At 35.3% G+C, this 20,626-nt stretch overlaps 1 protein-coding gene across 1 annotated transcript; it reads left to right on the top strand.

Annotated features, from left to right (window-relative positions):
* Window positions 1-3,994: 3,994 nt before the first annotated feature.
* On the top strand, window positions 3,995-16,329 carry LOC140829169 (uncharacterized oxidoreductase At4g09670). Its single transcript, XM_073192193.1, has 2 exons — window positions 3,995-4,619; window positions 15,411-16,329. The coding sequence occupies exons 1-2, from the start codon at window positions 4,158-4,160 to the stop codon at window positions 16,029-16,031; spliced, it is 1,083 nt and encodes a 360-aa protein (XP_073048294.1). The 5' UTR covers window positions 3,995-4,157; the 3' UTR covers window positions 16,032-16,329.
* The last annotated feature ends 4,297 nt before the right edge of the window (window positions 16,330-20,626 follow it).

The raw sequence follows: 20,626 nt of genomic DNA, 5'->3' as shown, positions 1-20,626 counted from the left end.
CGCCGCTACGCTACTACTCCTGGCAGCTCTTGGCTATCGCTCGACCAACAACTAACCCTAGAAACCTTCCAAATCCTCTCAACTATGAGGCAAAATCATGAATTGGCAAGTCACAAATGAGAAATCCGAGCACTATTTATAGGCCATGTTCGGATCCTCCGAACAACACTTCGGAACGTCCGAACGCTACGTGTCCATTGGCTCTTGACAGCTCATGATCGGATCCTCCGATCATACACTTCGGACCGTCCGAACACTACGTGTCCATCAACACTTGACACCTATGATCGGATTCACCGAACTACACTTCGGATCGTCCGAACTCTTCGGTGCTTCCGAACCCTCTTCGGTCCGTCCGATCATGACCATAGCCAAAATTACACCTTAAACCTTCTTAATCACCATTACTCCGTTAATTACCCAATTTGGAATTCGGGCTACTACACAAGTCACCTCCTTCAATCTTTCATTATTTTCACCACTTATAAAAATTCATGCATATATATTTTAGCATTCATTACAGCATTCAGGGCATTGTCAGGACGTCTAACATTTTTCAGGTGTAAAATGATCGTTTTGCTCTTGTAACCCTAACTTTCAAAATTTACCTTTGAACCTTACAACGACTATGGAAATCCATCCGAACTTAGCATAACACCTTAGAATACACTCATAAAAATTTCTTAGACGTAAACTTAAACTCATCGTTTAATTTCCCAATTCGTTTTAAAACTTAAATGTACGTCTCGATTTTAACCCGAATTGACTCAAAGCTTAACCAAACTTTGCCGAACTTGAACCATAATTTGGTAACACCTAACCATACCCTATATAACCAAAATCAAACCATTTAGAACCCTTGAAAAAGTGTAGAACTGTGAGGCCCGAGGCTGAAAAGGGCGGGTGTGATTGCCGGTGACATGAGGTTGCACGGACAATGAGCGGCTCTTGGCAGGCTTCTAGGTGGAGGGAACATGAATGAATAGATCTCAAACCGAATGAGAGGGATTCCGAGAATGTTCAATGTAATAGACTGTACAGTTGAAGAGGGCTTAAAAGATGTTATATGTAATACTCATATCAAGAAGTTGCATCTTCTTTTCGGTAGCTCATCACATAAGAACTCCAAAGTTAAGCGTGCTTAACTTGGGAAAATTTTGGGATGGGTGACCGCTTGGGAAGTTTCCTACAGTGCGTGTGAGTTAGGACATAAGTACGCTGGAAAGACCCGTCTTGGTATAATGAGGACAGTCATCGAATCTGGGGCGTTACAAGAACCTTGCTGGAAATTCTTCACGATTCTGAACCAAACCCTAGGCCTAGACAAGTTCAGGCCATTTGATCCTAACCCTTAACCAGCATGTCCAGACCGTAACCAACCCTCTTATGACCATTACCGACCCCTAGAGACCCTTCTGGACCGAGCTTAAAGGTCCTAGAACCCACAGCCCCCCAAACCCAATCCTTACATGGCTTGCGTGCCCAAGCCTCACGCTACAGCCCTTTTCCTTCGAACCATTCTTATCTCAATCAGCCAAGGATCATGACAAGACCCTATTAGGCCCCTTAAACATGTACCTACAACAGCTGGTGGCTGCCCTCTGCTAGGAAGCAAAAACCGAAAACCCTAGCCCCTTACAACCCAATTTCCGTTCAGCATGTCCCCTTACCTTGTCCATCCCTTGGCCATACATCTAGGGACCCTTAAACATGTTAAAAAATGTCCATTCACATAGCTCTATCATGGCAACCCCTTTGTGCATCATAAACATGAATTTAAGAACATAAGAATTCAAGTTTTGTTCATGTTTTGCCATGAAAACGAAAATAAAAGAAAGTGAATCATGTTTTCATGCACACATGTATTAACACATATAACATGGTATAAACGATGAGTGAAGAAATATTAAGGCGTACCTGCATGAAAAATAATCCTTGACGTGAGGGACGTTGGCAGAGAGACGGGGAAGAAATGTGATGCGTTTTTAGCCACAAAACCGACGAGAATTCCTTGAAGACGTGTGTGTGTGTGGCCGTGTGTGGTAGGGAGAGAGTCCTAGTACTTTTTAGGCTTGGTGTGCGTGTGTTTTGTGTTATAGGTTAGGGTTTTGGAAGCTTGTTTTTAAATAAAATACTTGGGTAGGGGTTTAGACCCCAATAAACTAAGTATACTAAGCCCATTAGATAGTAGTTAAAATATTTATTTTATGATAGTTTTCAAAAATATTAGTCGAGTTCTCAAAAATCCCTTATTTCGGTAAAAAAATCGATTACTTATTTAAAATACGACTCGGCGCGTAAAAACACCTCAAAATTTGCCATTTTCGAACATAACACATTAAATATACTATATATTAAATAATTAAAAATAATCATTTAATAAAATATTTTCCATTTACGGTCTCTGGTCTTTATTCCTCGATCGCGTTTCAAATAATCTTTAAAACACAGTTTTATGCATTCTAATAGAAAATCATATTTCAAGCATGTAAACATGCCTATAATATTCAATAAATGCAATTAAAGTAATTTAATTAAACATTTTTCATTTTTCTTATATTTGAATGCAGTTGGATTACGTTATCACATGTTGTACCTTACGGATTGAGTTAGGTCCAAGTCCTATTCTTAACAATGTACGTATAGGCCATAGTTTTTATCCAAAAAATAATATCGACCTTGGTATAAAACACATATTTCCCCAACACAAAGATTAGTAGCTAATTCTATTGCAGGGATACCTAATTTATCGAGAAAAAAATAAAATTATAGAAGAAGGTATGTTTCTATAGATGAGGAATGCAATTGTAAAAAGAGTGTGAATAATAACTAACACGAGTTGTGATCCAGGTTCATGCCTTAGAAGCGAACCAGATGATAGGGATTCCCAGATCTCTTACACCATGATCGGCGACAAATATGAGTTAAGCAATCTCGAGCCACCCGGTACTGCAAACCTGATCGAGTTGGGGTATGTGCAAGGAAGCGAGAGGAAATCATATTTCTCACAAACATCAGATTCATGACTTGAAGAAGATTCATGCATTATGTAGAGAGGTGCTAAATGTCTATAAGTTTGAATTAGACAATTATTTTCGGTTTTTATGAATAGACATGTGCTGTGTTGATAGTATTTTTGTTGATCTTTTGGTTTTGATGGTAATGGTGAACACTTATGTTTGAAGTTGTCAAGATCCACCAATTAATAGCTAGTATAATCCATATCGATTATACTTGGTATATTGGAGCACATGTTGCATTTATTTATATAATAGTTTTTATGTGAAACATTTATCTTTGAATATTTTTTTATTTTAATTCGATTGAATAATTTTTCTGTTTTAAAATTTTTAATAAATTTCATTTTATTTTTGTTTTGAATTTTTTTAATTAACTTTATGCTGTTTAGGAGCCATGGATTTCTATCATTTGGTTTTTTAAATGAGTAGGTCTTTTGTGAGATGGTTTCACGAATTTTTTTCTGTGAGCCGAGTCAACCCTACCGATATTCACAATAAAAAGTAATACTCTTAGCATAAAAAGTAATGTTTTTTTTATGGATGACCCAAATAAGAGATCCGTCTCACAAAATACGACCCATGAGACCGTATCACAGAAGTTTTTACCTTTTCAAATATGTTGAGTTTCGAGAATCCGAATTAACCCTTAGTACTTATTTTATTTTCTCATCGTCAATTTTTCGTCACGCTGTCTTACAACCCTTTAAGATTTATGTATCTTCTTTCGCTTGGGAGAACAATAAAGTAGGACTGAAGTGATTTGGGGTTTTTTGGAAAGAAAATTCGGGGAATCAATTTCCACAAATGAAATCTCCCAACTGTTTTACCGAGCCCTAATCAAATCCGATTATATAAAATATATATATATATATATATATATATATATATATTATTAAAAATATTAGTATTTTAATTGTTGATATTGATTGAATGGAAGAATTTTGTGGTTGTGGAAGCATTCTTCCGTTTACTTTAGTCATCATCAAATTGACAAATACACTGAATTGGGAAAAACAAATTAAAATGTTTGGATTCACTGAACCGACAATTCAATTCCTCTCCTCCTAAACTTCCATTTTTTCCAATTTATTTTTATTATTAATTCGTTTCGTACATTATCCACCCACAGCTTTAGAAATGGCCGCGCCGCCGATCAAAATCGGTATTTTGGGCTGTGCTGACATAGCCCGAAAAGTCTCACGCGCAATTACCCTCTCCCCTAACTCAGTCCTCTACGCCATCGGCAGCCGCTCCTCCGAAAAAGCCTCCAAATTCGCGTTAGAAAACGGTTTCCCTGATTCAGCTAAGGTTTTCGGATCTTACGATGCTGTATTGGACGACCCGGAGGTTGACGCAGTATATATACCGCTGCCCACTAGCCTCCACGTTGACTGGGCAGTCCGGGCTGCCCGCAAGAAGAAGCACTTGCTTTTGGAGAAGCCCGTGGCGCTGAATGTGAAGGAACTGGATATAATCCTAGAGGCATGCGAATCAGTTGGGGTTCAGATCATGGACGGTACAATGTGGATGCATAATCCCAGGACTTTTAAGATGAAGGAATTTCTATCTGATTCCTCTCTGTTTGGGGAACTCAAGTCGGTGCGTTCATTTTCTGCTCTCAGTAATTGATTATTATTCTTGAAGATGCAATTTTATTGATAATAAAGCATATTCCATTTGAGTGTTATACATGAATTCGAGAATTTTCTTCACTTTGTAAAGGTTGAGGCATAATCTGGTTTCCACCATTCAAGAATTTGAAATGTAAGAGATTGTAATTGGTTGGCTCAGAAGGAGCGTGGGGGGCCCATTATGAGCGCACCCGTACTCCTCTATCTGTCCGGCTGATTCCGGAAAGAAGCCATATCGCTACAGCCCCGCGTCATGCTGTCTCAAACCCGAGTTTTTCATACACCGTTTCTTTTTTATTCTTTGTTTCAGATTGTTGTTTTTTCTACTTAACACCAACAATCTTTAAGGTTTTACCTTTTTATGCGATGGAAACCGGAAAAAAATGACTTATTTTCTCGATCCAAGTGTTCAACTTGATCGATTCGACGACACCAACTTTACCCACTAGAAAGGAAAGTTATTCTTTCTGCTTACTGTTCCAAAGATTGCTTATTATCTTGATCCAAAGTTGGAGCCACTTCTTGAATCGAAAGATGATGATTTTGAACCAGTCAAAGGAGAGCACATGGTGATATGCCATGATCACATTCTCAACACTCTCTCCAATAGACTATGATATCTACAGCTCAATTGAATCTCCACTGTAAATCTGGAATGCACTTGAGTACCCATACAAGACTGAAAAATAAGGTACAGACAAATTCGTTATCTTGAATTTGTCATGACTGATACAAAATCCATTTTTGATCAAATATATGAACTGCAACTCATTGTTACCAAGCTTCTTGAGTTGAAAGTGAAGATTTCTGAATCATTTCAAGTGGGGACTATTGTTTCTAAATTACCCGAAGTTGGAATAGTTATAGAAAGAAACTTTTGCATGGCAAAAATGATATAACTTTGGAGAAATTGCAAATACATTTGAGGATCGAAGAAGAGACTAAGTTTCGTGATCCTAAGGGAAATGTCAACAAATCTTCTAAAGTTAATATTTCCGAAGCAAGTTCAAAAAGAACTTAAAGGTAAATAATGACAAGAAGTTCAAGAAGTCGGGAAATGGCCTGAAAAAGTTCTTTGGAAAATATTTTAATTGTTGAAAGAAAGGTCTTCGACTAAGTGATTGCAGGTACAAGAAAGAAATCAAAGTAAATAATGCCAATGTTATTGAAATTTTCATACAAGCAAAAATGACGAAGAAAACATTTCCAAAGGCTGAATGAAACACACAAATATTAGATATCATTCATACTGATATATGTGACATAGTTGTAAAAAACGTGGGTCTGGTTGCGCCTAGGCGCAAGGCTCACCCTACGCGCTGGGTGACCACCCAGGTGCAGACCTCTCAGGCGCATGCCTCTTGCAAGGCGCAACGCTTGCTTGAAGCAAGAAAATGACGCTTCTGTATTTTGAGTGAAGGTTGGCCCAGCTTCTCTATTTTTTAACAAAAATGGCTTCAAAGCCTAGAGCCCAAAGCTGGTTTAGAAAAAAGCCCAAAGCATAAACCCTAAAAAATAAGAAGCAGGGGAACAACGATCAAATCCCCAACAACAACAAGCATCCTAAAGAATAAGCAGCGCAACAACGACAACGAAGGGTCTCCAAATCATCAAACAAAAAAATCATTTTTTTTGTTGCATTTTCGCTTTGGAAAGCTTAATTATTTCAATAATAGCATTTTTTGTCATATGATGATATAGTATAAAAATATATTTTTTAAAAAAATTAACAGCGCGTCTTGCTTCAATAAGGTGTGTTCCTCGCTTTGCAGTTTGCGCCTCAGGCTCCAAGAGCCCTTTGCTCCTTGGTTCACATTGCGCCTCTAACAACTATGATTTGTGAGTGTAATTGTATTTTGAGTGGCCTAGGCGGTAGACCGCCCCGCCACCGCCTTCTGCCATTTACAACTTTGGTGTTATTTTATGACTTGGTTACATTGGGAACAAATATGCAAGTGATAAAAGATACTAAAAAATATATAATCCATTTGAAGATGAAATTTTTTTTAAGGGTTACTCGTTGTGTCAATCTCATTATGCTGAGAAGGTGCTTCTTAAATTTAGTCATTTAAATTAAAGAAGCTAATACTCCATATGATACTAGCATCAAATTACTAGAAAATTCAGGCCGAAGCAGTAGCACAACTAGAATATTCTAGTGTGATTGGTATCTTGATGTAGTGTATGCTTCACATTGTACAAGGCCAGACATAGCATTTGTAGTATGCAGAGTGTTACGATTCACGAGTAACCCAAGTATTGAACATTGGAATGCAATTGGGAAAATACTTGGTTATCTTAAAAGAACCATAAATATGGTTCTCTTGTAATGATTTTCCTATAGTACATTGAAGGATATTCGGATGTCAGTTGGATAACCGATGTCTGTGAAAGTAAATCCACAACTGGTTGGTTTTTGAAAATTGCAGGAGGTGCAATATTTGGGCTTCCAAGAAACAAACATGTATAACCATGAAAAGTGAGTTAATAGCACTAGCTGTTGCAGGCAAGGAAGCAAATGATTGAGAAATCTGTTATATGATATTGAGTTTTGGCCACAACCTATGCCATCTATTTTTTTATATTGTGATAGTGAAGATACATTATCTAGAGGTTATAAAAAAATCTATAATGGAAGGTCTAAACATATTAGTTTGAGACCTAAATTTGTGAAACAATTGATAATTATTACAGAAACTTCACGATAGAATGCATCAATTCATTTGATAGATGAACAATGAATCCAAAAAGATCAAAAATTGCAATACGTGTTTTGTTATTTATACATCTGGTGTGTTAACCTCCCGTAACTACCTCTAACCAATTAACCAGCTGGCAACCACTAACCAATTAACCAACTAATCTGATAGCCCCCTTCAAGATGTACTACAAATGTTTTTTATAGACATCTTGGACCTTAAAAGAGAAAGAATGGAGAATGGAAGTGGTTTAGTAAACATGTCGGCAAGTTGGAGATGAGAACTGATTGGTAACAGTTTGATGAATCCTTCCTTGATCTTATCTCGTATGAAGTGACAGTCGATCTCGATATGTTTGGTTCGTTCATGGAAGATAGGATTGTTAGCGAGATGAATAGCAGATTGGTTGTCGCAAAAAATGACAGCCGGTGTGGTAACTTGAAATTGCAAGTCCTTGAGCAATTGCGTGAGCCATAATATCTCGGTCGTTGTGGTAGCCAAGGCGCGATATTCTGCTTCGGTTGATGATCGAGAGACTGTCAATTGTTTTTTAGATTTCCATGATATTAGAGCATCACCAAGAAAGACGCAAAAACCAGTCATCGATTTTCTTGTATCATTGCAAGCTGCCCAATCAGCGTCTGAAAATGCTCGTATCTGGATTGATGATGAGGCTGAGAAAAAAATCCCTTGACCATGAGTGGATTTAATGTATCTCAGAATTTGATGAACAACATGCAAATGCGAGGTACGTGGTTTGGAAACATATTGGCTCAGTTTATGCACGGAAAACACGATGTCAGGTCTTGTTAAAGTGAGGTATAAAAGTCGTCCAATGAGACGTCGATATGCTGTAATATCAGGAAGAAGATCACCATCAGTAGAGGTAAAGCGTGAACGTGGATCCATTGGCAGGGTTGTAGGCTTGCATGCTAGGAAACCAGTATCTTCAAGGAGATGAAGAGCATAATTGCGTTGAGATAAGTAAATACCAGTTGAGGATTTAGCTATTTCAAGGCCTACAAAATACTTGAGATCACCCAAATCTTTGAGTTTGAATATGCTTTGAAGATCATATTCAGCTGCTGAAAGGCATGCACGGATGGTCTTGCAATGATGATATAATCGACATAAACTAACAAGGTGATAAAGCTATGGCCCGAGCCCTTGGTGAACAAGGTATTATCAGACTTGGATTGTACAAATCCTGATTCGGTCAATGCGTTGGAAAATTTGGTGTATCATTGTCGTGAAGCTTGACGTAGGCCATAGATGGACTTATGCAAATGACAGACAGATTTTGGATCATTTGTGCAAGAGGGAACATGCGATTTGTATCCCAGTTGAAGATCCATATAGACTTCTTCTGAGAGATCACCATTTAAGAATGCGTTATTAACGTCTAATTGAGTGAGATGCCAATGTTGACTTGCTGCTAAGGCTGGTTAATTGGTTAGAGGTAGTTACGGGAGGTTAACACACCAGATGTATAAATAACAAAACACATATTGTAATTTTTGATCTTGTCGAAGCTGAAGCAGATCTCGACGAAGCTGAAAAATTCGAGGACCATTACTTTGTTGAAATCTCTCCTTGAGATCATTCCAAATTTCCACATCTGATTCCACAAACAACACACTGGCCCATATTTCTTTAGAAACAAAGTTCAACCACCATGAAATAACTATGTTGTTGTTGCGATTCCATGCATTCACTAAATTTGGCTCGGATTCTGATGGTTTGATAATTGATCCATCAATAAATCCTAACTTGTTCTTGACAGAGAGAGTAATTTTCATTGCTCGACTCCATGATGCGAAATTGTCACCATTGAGATGTTGGGAGACAAGAGTGAGTCCTGGATTATCGGAATGGTGGAGGAAATATGGACTCGATGGATCATCGATTGCAGGCCGGATTGGCAAGTTCCATGATGATGGACAATGTTCACCATGAATTCTGGAATAGCCGAGTCGAATGAATGCTGAGAATTAGAGGATTACACCATATCGATGGAGTTCGGAATCGTCAATCGGAAGTGCAGATAATTGTTTGATTCTTCCGCTGTGACGTTCTGAATTGATTTTCTCCAGCAATCAGATTTGAATTGGAAGCTGCTCTGATACTATATTATAGAAACTTCACAATAGAATGCATCAATTCATTTGATAGATGAACAATGAATCCAAAAAGATCAAAAATTACAATACATGTTTTGTTATTTATACATCTGGTGTGTTAACCTCCGTAACTACCTCTAACCAATTAACCAGCTGGCAACCACTAACCAATTAACCAGCTAATCTGATAATAATAGATGGTGTTATCAATGTGGTTTATGTTATGACCAATAAGAATCTAGTAGATCCCTAGACTAAGGTCTTTCAAAGACTTAGTCAAGGAAACATCTAGCATAACGAGACGGAAACCTTTTGAAAGATTCACCGGTGATGGTAACTCAACTATGTAATAGTTATATCGCTATTCCGTAGTTAAATAAGTAAGAACAAGTCAATGTTATGTGATCGGTTTGACATTGAATGTGATATCCGTGATCGAACTGTGACCAAATTTTCGATTTATCAAATAAAATATATTTATGAAAATATTTATAATTAGCAAAGTAAGTTGGTCAAAATTTAGAATGTGCACTAATAAGAAAAATATGACAATATTAATTTCAAAAATAATGAATCATAAATACAATTTAAAATAGGAGTGGTAAATTACACTGATAAATACCTCAAAGCAGACACTCAAATCCAAACCAAAATAACTCCCAAACCTCTCAATTTTCGAGTTCTACCAAACACAAGAAGAAATAAAACTTTGATGCAAGTTCCTTCAGAATTTTCGAGAAAGAGTGTTGCCAAGTTATCGAGCCAAAGTTTTGTCCAATTCGAATAGCACAGGCTTTCCGTTTAGGCGATAGATTAGAAAAAAATCCATCAAGTTCTTCGGGCATCTTTCAACAAGTGGGTTTTTTCTTTTGTATATTTAAATTTTGGCACACCTGTTCTTTGTAAATGGACTTATCTATATGTATATTCGATAAAGTTTTTACACGCTTATTTTGTTCGGTGAGTGGGTTTTTGCGTTTGTATATCTAAATTTTGGCACACTTGTTCTTTGTAAGTGGACTTATATTTTAAAAGTATATATGAAACGTCTACTGATTTCAAAGTGCTACTGAAGCAATTTTTTTTAAAAAGCTATAGCGGAAATCATAGACGCTCAAAAACATTTGAATAAGTTAAATAGGCGTTTTATAAGATTATCCAATCTCTGAATAAAAGTAATTGCAGTTAATTAAATCTTTAAAAGAAATCAACAACGTAAACCAAGATTCAAAAACATTTAACCATATTTCTTAAACCTTGTCTCATAAACATATTATGCGGAAAAACGCAAGGTCCAAGGGTTATCCAGTGCACCCCCAGCTCAGCCTACTCAGTTTTCAACGCCTCTAGTCTCCTCAACCGAAAGATAACCTGCATCAATCACAGTTAGTGAGTCTAAAAACTCAACACGCCTGTACCGTTATAACAAGTACATATACATAACATGCAACAGTGAGAAGTACTCTAATCAACATACGTTTCATGATCTTAAAAGCGTGAGCTTAAACATAACGTATCATAGCATAGCGTGTCAAAATATGTCTCAACATATCATCATATACTTGTTCGTTTTCTTTAGTTGAATTTCGTTCATTAGCTGTGACTTTCGTATCATCGTATTAGTCGATGGATCCATCTACGTATAACCGCGGTACCCGGCAGCAGGGCTTCAGCGACAGTATTACCCATCCACTGAGCCTTGGCCTTACATGTCATCGTATTATCGTATCATCGTATTTAGTCACAACCAACTCCCTTCCTTAAAACATGTCATCATATTCATTCTTATAAAAATAATGCATATACGTAAATTTTCTTAAAATCAAGCATGCAGCGTATTCTCATATTTATTTAAAAAGTCATGTTCATGATAATATATACATTTAAAAACGTGTCAAATCGTGTTTAGGGTGCTGGTAGGACTAAAAACTCGACTCAGGTGCAAAATGATCATTGTGTCGCTAGAAACCCTAATGGACCATTTTACCTGTGGACCTCAGAACTTTCGACCCGAAGCCAACCAAACTCCATGGAACACCTCAAAACATATTTATAATCATTTCCTAGACGTGAACTCGAGCCCATTCAATATCTTATATGATTCGTTTTAAAACTTGGACCGGGTTCCGATTTTAATCCGAATCAACCCGAAACTCAATCAAATTTTTCCCAACTTAAACCATGACTTGAACCTACATGACCAGCCCTTAAAACACTTAATTCAAACCACCTAAGGCCCTCGAAAACCCTCGACCAGCTGCTGTAATTTTCCGAACGTAATAACCATCAAACCCTAGTGCACTAAATCCTCAATTATCCGAACCTAGCCACACTAGGCCGGACCAGCCCCGAACTAGACCATCCTAGGACCATGACCAAGCCATGAACCCCTTCCTGGACCAACCAAACCCACGCCTACAGCACAATGAACGCGGACGTGCATGAGTTACCAAAAACAAGCCAAACCCGACCCTTCTCATTTCATGTGCCTCGACCAACTCCTAGGTTGTGTCCAGCCGCGGTTGAGCCATCTAAGACCACGTCTCAGACCCCTTAGGATCTTCACCGTGGCTCGGTTCAACTCCCCAACAGCCGGTCCTCCTCCCAAAGCCCGAACTAGTCCCATACATCACATGAATACCCTAAACTCGATTGGCCCTCACCAAGAGTCGACCAGCTCGTGATCCCAGCGCCTTAACGCCTTAACCCTCGACTTGTACAGCCCTTAACACCTAGCCCTAGCAGCCCCCTTGCACAAGCACCAAGAAAACGTGAGTTTCAAGTCAATAATCATGCATGTTTTCGTGTAGAATTCTAGTACTTCACAATGCCAACGTTATATCAATATAATATCATGCAAAAACCATCCAAAATACATATCATGATGTGATTGATGAGAAAAAGAAGGTATAAGGCGTGCCTGTATAATACGCTCAAAACCTTGCTACAAACACGTGGAACGTGCACCGGGGAGACAGAGAAGAAGTTCTATTGAAAAAACTTGAGATATTTGATGGTTTGCTGAAAGAAGGTTCGAATGGCAGCTGCTGCCATGGGGGAGGGGCGGCCGAAACTTGCGATTAGGGTTTGATAAATGAGTTTTAGGTCAAATAATTATACCTTAATGGGCCAATAAAATAATTAAAAGAGTTAAAAAGGTTTTGGGCCCATTAAGCAATAAAATAAACCCGTCAAGCCCAATAACACTGCCGAAAAATATTCATGGTACGTTTTTGAAAATATTGTCCGAGTACTCAAAAAATCCCCCGACTCGTTAAATTTTGCGTAATTGTTTAAAATATGATCTGGCGAGTAAAAATACCCAACCAAGATCATTTTCAAAAATCATACTTAAATACAACATAATTAAATAATTTAAAATAATTATATAATAAAAACATTTTTCCTTAATTATCACCGGTCTCCGTTCTTCGTTCGAGCGCGAAACTACTAAAAGTCCTTATGCATGAAACTTTAATAAACCATGAATTAAAACACATATTCATGCAACAAACATGCATTAAAACAATTTAATAAAATACATAAAGAATTTGATAACTTGCATGTATGTGGTTCACGTGGACCTTCAAATTTTCGTAATGTTACAATATATATATATATATATATATATATATACATATATATATGTATATATATATATATATATACATATATATATATATATGTTTTAAAATCGACCAACATTTATGTATTATATATGTTAAAATATGATTTCTGAAATAGGTATTTCCGAAGCACTGGAACTTTGAAAATTAACGGTAGGACTATATATTCTAAATGTTCCTAATTTATAACCTCACTCCTCATAGGAGAGAACATATAGGGGATTGATATCTGTTAGCCATGAAATTCATAATATGTTCACTGGGTAATTCTGATGTTGTTTATTCCTGAAAAATAAGAATATTTATGTATATATATGCTATTATTGTTTTTGTTGGAAAATTATGATTTTAAAGGCTAGGAGGAATATTTCTGCTTTCTGAATGACAACCATATCACCCTTCCACCTCTCATATAAGAATGAAGATCATTTAGAGGATGAAGAACAAACTCAGTTCTGGGGATGGTAAGGAAAGAGAAGATCACTGTCAATATTTAAGTTTCATTTTAGTTATTAGTTTATTTCAAGTTGTATACTTCCGCATCATAGTTAATGTTTTACATTCCACTGCTGTAAAACATGTCATTATTTCGGAGTTGTCAAGACAATGTTTTCTATTTATGAATAAATAGATTGATTTGGAAATTTGTACTCGTGAGACTTATTGTTTTATGATTGTGTGATTGCTAAACAATGTCAGATGTCGACCGACCCCGATCTCGGGGTGTGACACCGAGATATTATTAGTCCCTTCTAAGATGCTCGGTGTTAAAAGCTATGTGGTTGAGATTGAGTACATAGTACTCTTAATAACGTTCATGTCTCAAATAGTTAGAGACGTAATTTGAAACTTCACCTATCTCTGGTATTTTCTTAAAAGACGAAATTCAAAGCAAAAGCTCACTATTGTCTTGCAAATACTTTGAAGTATTTCACTAGTTGAAGGTTAAAATCGAAAGATACCTTCTTGTATGTGCAAATCTATCATAATTAATTTGGAAAAAATATTACAATGTTGAAGGTTAAAATCGAAAGATACCTTCTTGTATGTGCAAATCTATCATAATTAGTTTGGAAAAAATATTACAATCTAGTGGGGGATAGTTAAGGGATTGTAGGCAGCGTCCAGAGCTATCTCTTTGTTTCTTTCTGAATCATTGTGTCTCTTGGTTGATTATTTCATCCTTTTGCTGCCACCCTTTTCAGTTATTTAAATGAAAGGTGTCTTGTAACGGTTGCATTGTTTAATAAGTACACATTGATTCACAAAAAACAACTACTCTTCATAAATAATTCTATAGATCTATAAATATATGTTTTTCAACTCAATATGATTGCTACATTATTGTATAGAATGATTTGTTGTTGTTGTTGTATCTTGGGGGTAATTTGCTGATAAAATTCATTAGCAAACTTTGAGACACGAGAGCAAATAGAACCTTAAAGGAAAGTATTTCATATACACCTCAAACCCAAGTTTTTCAACATTGTTTCCTCTTTCTATTCTCTATTTCAGATTGTTGTTTTCTCTACATAACACCAACATGAAATGGGGAAATCAGAGAACGTATACAGGAGGAAGAAGGAAAACCAAAGTCTGTCTTCATATGTTCAATGTCCAAGGCTACATTTGCAGGAGTCTATGTTAGCACCTGTGGCTCATTGTCTTCGTTTCATTAGGGAGTGGATGCTTGTTTGAGGAAAATGGATGGTTGGGGTATGGTTGAGGGACTTCAGAGTCGCTTTCAACTCTGGCCTGTGGCCTTTCTTACAGTCCATTTTATTAGATTTTTACAAACTTTATCACTATATTAGATGAGATCTGTTTCTTGTAACTTTTATGATGTGTCATTTGTTTAGCTGAATGATTGTCATCACCTTAAGGTGGAATGGTGGATGATGTGGAAATTTGGGCATTGCCGAGACTATCCAGTTATCACTTGTTTCACAAACATCTGTGAAAGTACTGAGGATGTGAAATCTAGTTGCCAATGAATTTATGTTAAATGCAATATAAATAGCTTCAAACTTTCACGATGGAAAAGAGTGCATCACATTTTCCATGTGTATTTTCATCATCTAATACTGGTCGTGAGGATTTTCTCTCTCTGTATATAAGTGTTGGAGGTTAGCTGATATTGGTACAAGATCGTTTTTTTTTTTTGCAGTTCTGTTTAATTGAATTCTCCTCTTGAACTACATGCTATGAAATCAAACATACAATAACTATCATGTAAAGTGATGAAACATTCTACTTGCTAGTAATATTCTTGATTTTATGTGAATATCAGTCAATTCTATCCTTTTTGGTGCAGGTTCATAGCTGCTTTACGTTTGCAGCGACTAAAGACTTTTTGGAGAATGACATTCGTGTCAAACCGGAGTTTGATGCTCTTGGTGCTCTTGGAGATGCTGGGTGGTACTGCATCCGGTCAATCTTGTGGGCTACTGATTTCGAGTTGCCAAAATCAGTACTTGCATTACGTGGCGGTGTTGTGAACAATGCAGGAGTCATTTTAGCGTGCAGTGCTTCTCTGCACTGGGAAGATGGAAAGGTAGCTACATTTCATTGTTCTTTCTTGGCTAACTTGACAATGGATGTGACGGTTGTAGGAACAAATGGAAATTTGCATTTTCATGATTTTGTGGTCCCATTTGAGGAGAAACAAGCTTCGTTTACTACAGCTGTGAAATCAGGATTTACAGAGCTTGTGACGGGATGGGAGCCGAAACCGAGTGAGCACATAGTTATGACAGATCTCCCTCAGGAAGCTCTTATGGTGAAGGAGTTCTGTGGACTGGTTCAGAGCATCAAATTTCATGGTGGGAAACCTGAGAAGAAGTGGCCAACACTAAGCAGGAAGACACAACTTGTTTTGGATGCCGTGAAGTTGTCGATTGAGAGTGGTTACACAACTGTTGAAGTCACTAGCTAGATTAGTATACTTTTAGGTGAAGTTTGTTTTTGTATACTGTCGTCCGGTGATGACTTACTTTCAGATTGTCGATAATCACGCTAGTGAAGGAAATAATCTTGACGGGTACTCTCGACTGCTTGCAAGCAATGCTATGAAAATGTAATAAAGAAACTCACACAATCCCTTGGAAACTTTATGGTGGTCGTGATTTTATCATTTTTCTTGTCCTGGAAACTTGTTATCATTCAACTCCAAAAAAGTGACTACAATGTTATCATTCGCATATTAAACTGAAATTATTATTCTCCAAAAAGTATATTTTATATTCAACTCAAAGAATTTGCTTGGAAGTTGAACGCTGGTGACATCGCCATATATAGTATTTGTAGTAGATATAGGACAAAACAATTTAAATAAAGTACTCTATGTATTTTGAAATTGTAGTTATTATATATAGAAATACAAGTGTGTATTTAATAGGAAGAAAAAATTGTGGAGGTACTGTTTAATTTATTATAATAGTAGTACATTTATTTGGATTGATGGGATTATATGAATAAATAATATTGTGATTATTAAAATTTTTGAATAAGATGTAAAATAATATTTGATAAATAATAATATGTTTGGTGTGATTGATTAAATTTGAGATAAAATTTTAATTGTATGAATTTATTATGTATTTTTTAAGGAACTTTAGCTTTATATGTCTAATAATCATAGAGACCCTACCCTATAAGTAATCTAAAGAAAAAAGAAATCCATTTTTTTTTTCTTTTGCCTTTTTTTTTTTGTGTGCTGTACTTGTTATTTCATTGCTTACTTTTTTCAATTTTTTTATTAATAATGAAAGTGTTTCAATAACCAAATATGAATAGAGTGATATTCTAACATTCTTAAAATTGAAAGTTATTTTATTCCAAAAAAAATTGAAAGTTATTTTCCATATCAAATATATCACAGAGATCAAAAATAAATATTGTAATCAATATCTTGAATAGATTGTTAGAGTAAAATATTTTGAATGTGAATCTTTATTTTTGTTTTTATAGTTGAATATTTTGAATATGAATCTTTGTTCCAGTTTTTATAGTGCTGTGTGTATTTATTATTTTTTTGACATATTAATTTGTGTATTTGATTGACATATTATTATTATTATTATTATTATTATTATTATTATTATTATTATTATTACTTGGAGGGGTGATCATTCGAGTTCCTTGCAATTTAGTAGTTTCTGAAACCAACTGTAACAACCCTGCATGCAAATTTTTTTCTATGTAGGATTCGAAATTTGCATGAACAAATAGAAACTTGATAAAAGTATAGTTCAATATTTAAATTCCACAAGATAAAACTCCGATTCATAAGTAGAACGGTTCGAACACCACCAATTTCCAAAACCCTTGAAAATTCTGCCATCCAAAAAAATCACATCACACGAATAATACTGAATTTTTTAGTCCCCATCCCATCAAATCTTTGTTTTAACTCCCCAATTTTTTAAATTTTTTAATAATATTCATAATTCTCATAATTATGATACGTAGTATTGTTTCATCTATCGAGTATGTTCTTAAAGGCATATAGCCTAAAGACATTCAGCTACGAAAGATTTTCAACCTATATATCATGTTCAAATGATCTATTTTATTTATTTATTTTTATAAATGGCCCATCATACTTTCGTATATAAATTGAACAGTTTACTCTTTGATCAAAGAGCCGTCGGGTTATATCCACCGGGTTTTATAGACTGCTCCTCACAACCTAACCATACAGTCATAAGAGATGGCTCCTAATGCAGATTCTTTCAAAAGAACCTAGCACAACGCTATTTCGTTTCCTACCTCAAGATGCATAGTAAAATAGTTCAATTTGAAAATAATACATGAGAGAGGCAAAAACGTTGGTCCTCTTATTCAAACATAACAAATTATTAGTACATAATTACCTTTTGTAGAAGAGGAAGAATTTGCTTAGCTACCTATAGTAGTCAGAGTTACAACACACATAAACTAGTAAGAGAAAATATTACAATTTATTTTGAAAAAAAAATGAAGAGGTTGAATAATGTCTTCATTTTCCTTATGTCTTGTTATTTATAGAAGTCTTTTACGGATTTGAATTATGGACTTCAAATTCTTAACTTTTCTTTATTGCTTTCCAGCTATGATTGACATTATCTCTTGAGTGGTGTTGCGTGTTTTCTCAATTGCTCACAAGCGCACGACGTCAAGTTATAGTAAAATGTATTTTTGAGTACACGTGTCGATCCCACGAGGAGTATGTACATACATGTATATTAGTGCTTGTGATTAAAATAGTCTCGACTTTATTTAGAAAAATCAATTAAAAGATTTGGTTGCAAGAATAACTAAATTAAAAATGGATTTAAATGTAACACCAAATTGTAACAAATAACAATGGAATAGAAGATCTAGAGGTCTGATTTCACGCAACTGTCTACCATGTGTAATTTTTTGTAGCTATGTTATAAAAATCCTTCTTATTCATTAGCCAAGAATCATATAATTATCTACTCCCTCTCCCGAGTGTTAATTAGATATTAGTTATCTAAAAATGGATTGCAACGTTGCCATCAACAGTCTACAAATAAATAACACATCAAGCACTAGATTCTCTATGAGCTTCGATAGCATTATAGGCCATTCTGAACTCTATAAATACCATTGATGTATTTTTCCCATTTCTTGTTTACAATTTCCTCTTCCGAGTGAAAAATTGTAAACATATATATCATTCAAATTATGGCCAATAAATCGAAAGCATTAAGATTAGAACAATACAAATGAACAATATGAAGAACTTAAATAACTTAGTTAATAGATTCTAACACAACTGAATAGATCAAATCAAATAGATCGTGAGCACACTCTACTTTACCTAGAAAAGAAGCTTCGGTTATTTTTCCTTTCAGATAAAACTAACATGTTTCAAGAGAGTTTATATATGATAAGTTAAACATGCCCTTTCTCAGTAGTTTGTGTATCTTTTTTTGAGAAATATGTCCTAACTTAGCATGACATAAGTGTGTTTGGTTTTTTTTTATTTGTTGTTGAAATCATTTAGACATTGTTAAATGGGATATCTGTTATTAGAAATATATCTGTTGATAAAACTCTTCTAACCTAGATATTTTCCAATGTTTAGGTTTATCGTAGTGGAAACAAAGGGATAATACCTATTTCCGTCCTTCTCGTTAACCGCTTTTCCCATTTCAGTCCCTTGTGATTTTTGACTGCTTAATTAATCCTTCATGTTTTCAAAATATTCCCGAATTGATCCCTACCGTTAGTCTGACGTTAGGGGTAACGTTGACTTGACATTAGCGACGGTTTTTATTAAACCGTCGCTAATTAGCGACGGATTTTCAAAATATTAGCGACGGTTTAATATTTTCATTAAAAAAAATAATTTTAATAATTTTAAAAAAAAACTTAGAATCGGACTATGCTAACAATATTAATAATCTTAACACATACTTAAAAATTTACAAAAAATTAAAGCGAAAAAGTTAACTTAAGTCGAAACTAAAATCGTGTGAGAGAAAAAAAATTTAAGTGTTGTAAAGTGGTGTGTATGAAAATGGAAAGAGAGTATATTTATAGACAGTTTGCGACGGGTTTTGGTAACACCGTCGCTAATAGTGACGGTAATATTATTAACCTTGAAGTATAGACGGTTTTGCAATCACCGTCGCTATTTTACCAAAAGCATAAAGCAAACTGTCTATAAATATACTCTCTTTCTATTTTCATACACACCACTTTACAACACTTAAAATTTTTTTCTCTCACATGATTTTAGTTTCGACTTAAGATAAACTTTTTCGCTTTAATTTTTTGTAAATTTTTAAGTGTTAGTTAAGATTATTAATATTGTTATCATAGTCCGATTCTAATTTTTTTTTAAAAATAAAAAATAAAAAAATTAATTTTTTTTATTTTATGGAAATAGTAAACCGTCGCTAATGAGTGACGAGTTAAAACATTGTCGCTAATTAGCGACGATTGTTTGAATGCTGTCGCTAAATAGCGACGGTTTAAAAACGCCGTCGCTAATTAGAGACGGTTTCTCCAAAAGCCGTCGCTAATTAGCGACGGTTTAATATTTCCATAAAATAAAAAATTACTTTTAATAATTTTTAAAAAAAAAACTTAAAATTTATTTTATGGAAATAACAGCGACGCTAATTAACGACTGCTTTTGAAAAATCGTCGTTAATTTCTACCATTTTTCATAAGTCAACGTTAACCTTAACGTCAGGATAACGGTAGGGATCAATTCGGGAATATTTTGAAAACATAAAGGATTAATTAAGCAGTCAAAAATCAAGAGGGACGGAAATGGGAAAAGCAGTTAACGAAAAGGACGAAAATGAGCATTATCCCGGAAACAAACATGTTCTGACTTATCGTTCTTTGTGAGACCTTTGGTAGCCTTCAGATCATGCTTTTTACTAGGATTTTGGGTTTGTTTTTCTTGTAAGGGGCAAAACGTTTATTTTCCTTATCTTATGGGCACTTTTCGTCCGGACGAGGAGTCCATTAAGAAAAAAACATTTCTTTTCTTTGTAGAAGTCTCGT

The sequence above is a fragment of the Primulina eburnea genome, chromosome 1 (assembly GCF_022965805.1).
Source record: "Primulina eburnea isolate SZY01 chromosome 1, ASM2296580v1, whole genome shotgun sequence".
In the NCBI taxonomy this organism is placed as follows: Eukaryota; Viridiplantae; Streptophyta; class Magnoliopsida; order Lamiales; family Gesneriaceae; genus Primulina; species Primulina eburnea.
Note: the sequence above shows the minus strand (reverse complement) of the source record. Positions and strands in the feature narration are given on the sequence as shown.

Bases quoted from the DNA above. Each gene is read 5' to 3' on its own strand.
- LOC140829169 (XM_073192193.1), top strand. From the start codon at position 4,158: ATGGCCGCGCCGCCGATCAAAATCGGTATTTTGGGCTGTGCTGACATA. The intron at 4,620-15,410 runs GTGCGTTCATTT...TTTTTGGTGCAG, and splicing joins TGTTTGGGGAACTCAAGTCG to GTTCATAGCTGCTTTACGTT.